Consider the following 10,066-nt stretch of genomic DNA (forward strand, 5'->3'; position numbering starts at 1 on the left):
TCATCTCTTTATTTGTACTTTCTTTAATATTTCTTCTCTTATCTATCTGTTACTATTACCCTTTTCATTCACTATTTACAACCTTTAATTTTTCTTATTATATCTTACTTTTCTTTTTATAACCCTGTTATTTTACACTTATGTTTTTTCTTTTTTCCTTTTTGTAACTATAGTGTTTGTATCTTTTTTAGCCCTGACAAATCCCTGCAACGTGGGGCGAAACGTTGGCTCAATAAAATAGTATAATTATTTACTATTTGAGTTTTTTTTTTACCGCACCCGGACCATATTCCATTAATCTTAACTATAATTTGACACCTTACATCCAACTATTAAATTTTTTTTTCCAAGCTATTCTGCTCAGGTCTAATAATTTTATTCAAATTAACCTTGAACTATTTAATTTTAAAACATTAAATTACAAATTATCTTACTCCATTATCACTCACTTATCAGAATTTTAGAATAGAAAATAATATTATTGATAAGTGAGTGATAATAGTGTAAGATAATTTGTAATTGAAAGTTTTAAAATTAAATAGTTTAAGGTTAATTTGACTAAAAAATTAGACCTGGGAAGAATAGTTAAAAAAAAAATTTTAATAGTTGGGTGAGAGAATGTCCTTAAGGTTGGCCAGATTGGCTGAAACATTAGACATTTAAAATATTAATAGTGCTTGAGACTTGAATGAATACAATTTATTTTATTTAAACAATAAAACCAGTCTTGAAGAAGTGAGAAGATTTATATCTGTGTGTTGTAAGGCTTAGTAAAATTTAGTTTTGAGTTTGAATTTTTTTTTTTTCTATTTTGTACAAATATTTCTCTTTTACAACCACCTATGAGCCCTACAAAGTGATACCAAGAACCATCTTCTAAGCCTTTGTCGTTTTCATAAGATTGTAAGATTTTATACATAAGATCTACTTCTTATCTTAAAAGTGTGTCGCGATCGACTTGTCATAGGCATAGTCTCTGGGGGAAGAAGGAGTGTGAAATGCATACTATGTTTATATACTGTGTTTCAGTATAAGATGCATTCCAGCTAATATTAAACAACAACATTTATTATTCACCATTGTAAAAAAGTAATCGAGATCCATTCTTCATTGAAGTGATAAGTTTTCGATTTTTTTCAGTTTACTACTCATGTTCATGGGTACACCAGAATGAAAAGAAATATGACAATTTAAAGAATGAATTTTGAATTAAATATTTTCCTTAAAAATTCAAAAACTCCTGAGCTGTGGCAATTCTCTCCGTTGAGAGAAATAATTACAATACTGCATACTAAGATCGGGGACTGCTATACAAGTATAATAAAATCTAATATAGATATGTTCAAATTTACAAGAAGTATGTTAAAGTTACAATATATCTGTTACTGGAAATGTTCACTTATCAAGTAAATAGATAGGTAAGAAAAGCAATTTAATTTAAAACAAAGAAAAGGTACTTCTATTTTAAACAGAAGAAAAATTGAAACTCAATGTGGTCATCGAGGATAATATTGATTAATAATAATACTGTTTATACGAAATAAAAGAGGCTACCATATGGCACTACCAAATATTCAACCTATGTTAATTAGGTTCTTCGATGAGTTGAGTGAATAAAAAGTATAATGAATGATATCAAATTAATTTATGAATGAATCTTCTAAGAAAAGTAAATTGAAAGAAAAAAAAATATGCACCTGCATTTTTATTCATGAATGTATGGACAATATAGATTGTATAGAAAATAATTAATGTTTACTTTTATAATTAGGCAGTTTTATTTTTATAATTTTAAATTCTATTTCTAGAAACTTTAAGACTGCATCCACCGATGTCTACCTTAACACGTGTTTGCACTTGTACCACTGAATTGTCCCTTGGTGAACATACATACAAAATAGAAAAAGGAATTCCAGTTACTATTCCAATATATGCTATACACACTGATCCCGACTACTTTCCTGATCCAATGAAGTTTGACCCTGAGAGGTTTGATAAAAAGAATCGGTCTCTCCGCCACCAATTTGTTTATTTGCCATTTGGAGCCGGACCCAGATACTGTCCTGGTGAGTTTAAAATATTTTCCTAATTAAAATTATCTATTATATAATGAATATTTTTTAACATATATAATTAAATAAATCAAAAATTGTATCCTTGTATAGTCTCAACACTTTTTATTTCATCAACAGTCCAATGTTTCGGCCATCTTCAAGGACAACCTTCAATATAAATTCTCACCTCACATCAAAATTTAAAAATTGTTTTGCGGGCTATTCTGCACAGGTCATTAATTATAATTCAAACACACCCTATTTTTTTAAAAATTAATAAATATTTAAAACTTTTAATTTTCAATGTATCCACTACTATCACTGCCATATAAACTAACTATTTATCTTATAAATAGTTATAGTAAATATAAATCTTATAAATAGCTATAGTAAATATAAATCTTATAAATAGTTAGTTTATATGGTAGTGATAGTGTGGATAAATTGAAAATTAAAATTTTTTATATATTTATGAATTTTTTAAAAAAATAGGATGTGTTTGACTTATAATTAATGACCTGGGCAGAATAGCCCGGAAAACAATTTTTAAATTTTGATGTGAGGTGAGAATTTATATTGCAGGTTGTCCTTGAGGATGGCCGAAATGTTGGACTATTGATGTAATAAAAAGTGTTGAGACTATACAGGGATACAATTTGATTTATTTAATAAACAATTACCAGTCTCAAGAAATTGAAAAAATTATATTTAATTAAATATATCATTTGGGATAGGTTTTATTAATCAGTTATAATAAAAATATTTATGTTGTCTCACACTTTTTATTTTTTTGTAACCCCATAGCCATTCCGACCATTCTTAAGGATCTTTATAATATCATAGCTAACATTTTTATCAAAAATATCAACTATATCGAATGTTGATATAGTGATAGATTGTAATAGGCATTGTAAACTGAATAATTATATTCGGTGAAATTGTGATAATAATAGGTTATTGACTAAGATAAGATTTGACGAAGGCATGATAGTCTGGTACAGTTCGATAACAATGTTAGCTGTGATATTATAAATAAGATCCTTGAGTTCGGTCGAAACATAGGAGTTACAAGGAAATAAAAACTGTGAGACTATACGGATATTATTATTATAACTTGAAAAAATAAAGAGAACCAATGGGTTCAAATAATAATTTGTTGTGGACTAGGGAGGGTTTTATAACAAAAATATATATGTTGCACTAATGTATGCTCCAAGCAAACAGAACCCAAACAAAAGAAAAACAGCCAAGCTGTCCCCTTGGTCTGAAGCAGTGTTGCCTTCCATAGTGGGGTTTTATTCATGATTATATTTACAAGATAAAAATTGTTTAGGTTACAAATAAACAATTTTAATTACAAATCAAATAATACTACTGTTCTACAACATATGTTTTTGTTTTGTTTACTCTGACAAGTGATAATTTGTTACTGTACAACCATATGTGTCATTTTTATATGGCTTCAACATAGTAAAAATAACAAATAATAATAATAAAAAATTATTTATTATGAGGAAGATTGGATTAATACAAAAATAATGAGTAAAACTAATAAAATCACATATAGTAAAAATAGTGGAAATAAATGTAGAGGGAGAGAGGAATATATACCGTGTAATCGCAGTATTCCAAACTAATTGCTGCAGGGGAGTTTTCGGATTACAGAAAGGATTAGGAAAATTGTATTAAAAAATTCAACAAAAGGAATGAATATAACTATTTTTATTTATTTATTTTTTAAAGATATTTTATTGGAATTTGATAGGTTTGAAGTTTTAAAAACTTTAAAAAAAAAAATGTTTTCTTTTACATCAATAAAATAAAACATTCTTTCGCAGTAATGCTAAGTGATGATTTAATTTGTTAAAACTATAAGATTGTTCATTTATTAGTGAAAAAAAGTATAAATAAAAATAAAAAATACTCTCTGAATGGATTAATTTAAAACATGATAAAAAAAAAAATTATATTCATATTATATTACTAGTTTTAATTAAATTAGTTTGGCACTATCAAATGATTTATACATTAGATATTATTTATTTTTAATTTGAAAAACATATATTATGAACACTTCCATAGGAATTGGATTACCAGATATCATAACTGTAAAAAGTTCCTCTGTGACTACAATAATTTGCTTATAGATCGGGAAGTTAAAATGTCCTCTACACATGTTCACTTTTATTTGAAAACAAAAATGTTATTGCCTGTTGAGTTTTTTTTAAAAAAAGTAACTTTTTTTATACCAGTTTGGATTACTGAGATCTCATTGTAAATATATATATAAAATGTGGTCCAAAAGGATTTTTCCTCAATTATTTTGAATGATAATTAATAATTAAAAATGTATTCAACAAAAAAAAACCACCATTATAAAGTTGTTTATAATACATGAATTATATACATAAAAAAATATGTCATAAAAATATAATTATTATTTAAAATTAAGGAAAGAGAAACACAGATGAGACAAGAATACACAAGATGATTTTTTTTTTTCACAGGTTCAAAATTAGCTCTTCTCATTTTGAAATCTGCCTTAATATCTATAATAATGAATTTTGAAGTTAGACCTAGAGGAGCTATTAAAGGGATTGAACATGACCCTATGAGTTCTCTTGTTTCAACAGCGAAAGGAGAAGTATGGTTGCGATTCAAAGAACATGTCACCTTTTACTGAATAGAATGTTGTTATATTTTAGAAGTTGGATCTATTTTTTTTTTTTTTTTCATGGTTGTATATTTATATATTTACTTGTTAATGAGACTGCTAATTTTTTAGATAGATTTTTAAAGAAATATATTTTCATTTAATTTGTATATAATAAAAATTTAAACTGGTGTTTTTTATTTATAATTACTACAAACATTTATTTTTATATAATTGGCAATCATGGAATTGGATTGGAGACAGATAACCTAATCTCATTGCAGAATGCTATTGAACGGTTAGTAGCTGGATCAATAAGGGAAGGGGTAAGAACAGCTGGGAATGTTATTGAACAGGCTGGATTGGAAATATCTGATAATCATTTTCGATTTTTTTCGGCCAAAACTCCCATTGGAGTCCTATACTGCCTAACCATGGTTGGGGGTCAAAGTTCTTCATTTTTTGGGACCATTCAATGAAAAAAGTCAATGCCCCAGGCCGGATTCGAACCGGCACCGCCAATAGACAACAAATTGGTAAGACTGTGTCTTAGCCACTGAGCTATGGGCGGCCTGGTCCGACTTGGTTGTCCATCTCAACATTGTTCTCCGCCTGCTTCCTGCAGTACCATCTTCAGTACTTCTCTGCTCTCTCTCAGTATTACTGTTCTCCAACTGCTCCTAGGATTTCTTGCCAATATTTATTCTCCATCTTTTAGTTTATTTAAGAGTTTTAAATAGAAATATTTAAAATGGGTTGAAAACATATGAAGATAAAATGCCTAGATTAAATGATTATATTTTTAAAACTTATAAAAATTAAGAAGTTAATAATTTGAAACTCAAGTTATTGGAGAAAAAATTTAGAAATTTCTTATTACTGTAGTGGTGCTCTGTAACTATAACTAAGAAAGACAAGATTTTGAGAACCAACTATGAGAGCTGTACTGTTATAATGCTATCAGAGATCGAAAGAACTTCTAAGTCTTTCAACCCTGCCTACCATTGTTAGCTCCTTATGGTCTTCAGGAACATTTTTGCAGTCCGATATTGGTATGTGGTGGTCAATACTTGAACCACGATCCAAGAAGTATTCATCTCACGTTGATTTCTTGTATGTATATTATAATGTTAATATTGAACAAATACGTAATATACTGTTATATTTGTAAATATTTTGTTTGAAGAAATAAAGACTAAATAAGAATTTTCTGATCCACTTTAGACTAGTCCCTTACAGGCTGTGCCTCTCGCCAGACTTTGCATTTCCTATGGTTACTCTGTTCTGGCAATTATATCTGAGTGTTACTAGGTGTTAGCGAGAGAACACACTACTAATGGATCAATTCTGGATCAATTAAAATTCTACAATTACTTTTGTTCTTAAAATGAGTTGTTATTGAATACAACCATTTTTGGTTCTTTGTCCCTTCATTCATACTTTTGAGCAAGACTGACAGTGAATACTCCTCGGCCATCTCTGTACTTCCTGAAAGATCTTCAGGTGAATACTTTTAGAATTTGCATTTCTCCAATGAACTGTAGGTGAGCACCTTACAGAGATTGTTTACAATCCTAAAAGAATTCTAGGAGCATTCCCTTAAAACTTGATTTCCTCAACTCGACTTTTGTTGAATACTCTACATTGTGGATACTATTCTGTGAGGATTGAATACCTATGCAATACCTGAAAAACTCACCAATCATAAGCAGCTTGTAGATTAGTTCTGCACCACCTCCTGTCCAGCTAACCTAATTTTATTGAATACCTATTGTTCCAAGCCTTCTAATATTAGGGTATCTCATTTCTAAAAATTGCTACATGGACTAAACACTATACCTCGACACTATATTTTTAATTTTTGCTCCAACTATTTAGTAATTTATTGTTGTTTATGAATATTTCTATTTCTAAGATTCTAAGTTTAGTGTGATTCCATACCAACATGGCAAACACTTATGTAGAATGCTCCACAAAATAATAAGAGAAAACAAATTGAATCAATGGCCATAGTAAAAATGAAGTAATTACTAATAATAATAAGTGAAGGTGATTTTTTTTTTGTGGTTATTAATTGTAATAAAAATTATTGAAGTGTATATTGTTGCCAAAATGATAACGTAATACTTGTTTCCAAAATAATGGAATAGTGGATCTATTCATTTATCTGTGTCTTATTTAATTTTCCCAAGAGGTTATCATGAATTTCTCATGTTAGTTATGATGCCATTCCTGAGGTAATACCACAAGAAATGCAAAGGCCGGTGAGAGGTACGGCCTGTAAGAAGCTAATTTAATGTGGATGAGAAAAATTCTTTGTCTTTATTTATTCAAATAATATATTTGCAAATATAATACTGTATTACAAGTTTATAAAATTGGAACATAAAAATAGATACAATTAAATTATAATAAGACAACTTTCTCTAGGATATTAACTTTTTATTTTGAATGAAACGAATGAATGAAAAAATAATTTTATTCTGGGACATATGTCCCCTAAGAATAAATACATGGTTCATACATTAAGATTTTTCTCTGGCAAGCATTTATAAGTTTCCAGTAAGTAAAATAAAATCACATTGGGATATTGGCTTAACCAATATATGCCTTTTATTTGATTACAATGATGCGGAGGTTTGGTTATACAATAAGTGAAGGAATATGAGTGGTTTAAAGGAAAGAATGGATGAGGACTGGCGAATGAAGATGGGAAGAGAATTCCAGAAGGAGGTTGCATGTATGATGAAGGATTTGCTAAAGAAGGGCATTGGTTGGGATCTGGTGTTTAATGAGTGGATGGATAAACAAAGAGTGAGGAGATCAAGGATATAGATAGGTTTTTTGATTTCAAGAACTTGGAACTTGGAAGACACCAAAAAGGTATTGCCTTTGGGAGCTTGTATAGAGCCACTTCAACTTGGTATACCAGCAGGAGACTTGAGAGCGCCTTGGAAACCCAAAGATAAATCTTACAAAGCAATTCATGAGTCTCTTCAGTCTCAACTCTAGTCCTGCAGATAGCCCTCCTAGACCAAGGAACCGTTGTCAAAGTGGGGTAAGACGAGAGAGGATACTAGGAGCTTTGAGTACAGTTATAGATTTACACGTGATTTGGGAAATGTGATTATTCCAGAATAGGTGTTGGTCGAAGGTGACTCCAAGGTTTTTTATTCTTCTCTTTATCACTAGGATAGAAGTGAATCGGTTGGTTGTTAAGGAAGAGTAGAGGACAGTAAGGGATGGAATGAATGAGGCGCTTGGAGCCAATAAGAATGGCCTTGGTTTTTCCAGCATTCAGGTTCAAATCATTGTTAAACGCCCATGCGTTAATGCTATCAATATATTCTTGTATCTTTTTGATCGCCTCAAGCATCATGGAGGGATGGAAGGATAAATACATTTCCTGCTCTATCTTCATATGGCCTGTGTATAGGCCCTGTGGTCTGAGGGGGCTGGCAGGACGAAAGAGTTTTGAAGTATGTATCTGCGGAGGGGCGGCCCCAAGTTCATCACATCCAAGCGAGAGGAGGCTAGCTACTGAACACAGGGAGTTCTAGTACCATCGCGTGCAGAGAGGCTCTGGAGAAGATAAGTGGTGGAAACAGGGCGCTCCGGATTCAGGTATATCAATGTCAGTTAATCACCCTGGAGGGGCGGTGAGGGGGGAGAGGTTGCAGAGTAGAAGAGGAGTCAGAAATTGAATGAAGTAAATGGGGTAAATCTAATGATACACGTAGAAGGAAAGATGTCCTGAACTACCAAAAGATCATCAGTGATCTACTGGGAAAAATGGGCGCACGGGTTAAGCATCACGGGATTAAGTGGTATATAAAGATTGGAAAGAAAAGATGTCTGCTAACAGCTCGTATGAGACGGTGAAATGAGGATAGGAACGATTAATGAGGAAGGAAGCTGGATAGACCAAACCGTGAAAGTGTATGACGACATTTTTTTCAGAGAAGGGGATGAAATGGGAGCAACAGGGAGAAAAGAAACGAAATTCCGCTAAAAGGAGATAAGGTTACCAATGTGAAGGAGTGGCGGTACCCACAAACGCTCCAGCAACATATTGGAGAGGTGATAGATAATTTACGTGACCAAGGACTCATAGTAGACGGCACATCTCCCTTTAATAGTCCGTTGTGGGCAGTCAGAGAAAAAAGCGCCCCGAGTGAAAACGGAGAAAAATATAGAGTAATGGTCGACTATCGCGAAGAGAACAAAAACATGGTAGGCGAGAAGTATCCCGTAACCCGATTCGGCTTGAAAAATACTATGGTAACATTACAAAGGCTCATGAAAGAATTTCAGGGGGGATTGAATGAATCCGTCTGCCAAGTGTATTTGGATGGCCTCCTAGTATTCAGTAAGTCGGAGGTGGAATACATGCAACATTTGAGGAGTGTATTCCAACGGATGAGAGAGTTCGGGATAAAGCTTTCACGGAGAAGTCAGTAATGGGTCAAACACAAATTACTTTCCTTGGACACACTATCTCACAGCAGGGTGTAAGACTGAAAGCCCAGAAAGTAGAAACACAGTAGAGAATGATGCAGAAGGATGTAAAAAGGGATCCGTAGGTCGTCTTTGGTGGCGTTAAATTATTACCGTCGGTTTGTGCCCAAAATACCTTGTGTCATTGATCAAGTGGATTAATTGAAATTTAAAAAATTGAAATTGCTGTAAAGACGCATACGCGGACGATTTTAATTAACTTTCGTTCAGCTGGTTTGTTCTATTTCCATTCTGGAAAATAAAATTTAAAAAAAAAACCAGGGAAAAGGTAAGCAGAATCACACTCTTTGAATGCGTAAACAAGACTGACTCTGATTTTTTTTTCCTGATCTCTCTAAAACAGAAATAGACATGAATTAGCAAGTGCATTATGTGGATGAGTAACATAATCCAAATTCATAACTACCTTTTTCTACCGTGGGTACTCAAATGTCTTAGTGAAATACTTACTTTGTATTGGGATGATCGTTCTGTTGAAACTCTTGCTATTATATCTGGAGGTGAGGAGCCTCCACGTACATTCACTTTTATTGAATTCAGTACCTCTATGTATACACGTTCGATCAACTGATCTACTCGATCATCTGGCATCTCACTCAGTCGTCGTAAACTTATATAGCACAATACAAGAACATATATAAATAAGAACAATTAGGAAAAAGTATTTACAATCCAGGAATTCCCAAACTATTTTGGGATAGCTACATTAATTTATAAATGTATATATCTTATTTTGGGGTGACGGTAGCAGCGTGGTAAAGGTTGCGAGTTCGAGTCCCCGGCCTTATCCGGAATTTTTTAAAGCATATAATTATACAATACTCACTCGCAATCTCCCCCC

General features: G+C 31.9%; 1 protein-coding gene across 1 annotated transcript in view; it reads left to right on the top strand.

Annotated features, from left to right (window-relative positions):
• LOC106683935 (cytochrome P450 6j1) overlaps positions 1 to 4,898 on the top strand; it is a 16,699-nt gene extending 11,801 nt beyond the window's left edge. The window contains exons 7-8 of the mRNA XM_014425704.3: positions 1,809 to 2,066; positions 4,562 to 4,898. Coding sequence (XP_014281190.1) covers positions 1,809 to 2,066; positions 4,562 to 4,737 — 434 coding nt within the window. The 3' untranslated portion in view covers positions 4,738 to 4,898. The remainder of the gene's footprint in view (positions 1 to 1,808; positions 2,067 to 4,561) is intronic.
• The last annotated feature ends 5,168 nt before the right edge of the window (positions 4,899 to 10,066 follow it).

The sequence above is a fragment of the Halyomorpha halys genome, unplaced genomic scaffold, assembly GCF_000696795.3.
Source record: "Halyomorpha halys isolate HHAL.00 unplaced genomic scaffold, Hhal_1.1 Scaffold28.1, whole genome shotgun sequence".
Lineage (NCBI taxonomy): Eukaryota > Metazoa > Arthropoda > Insecta > Hemiptera > Pentatomidae > Halyomorpha > Halyomorpha halys.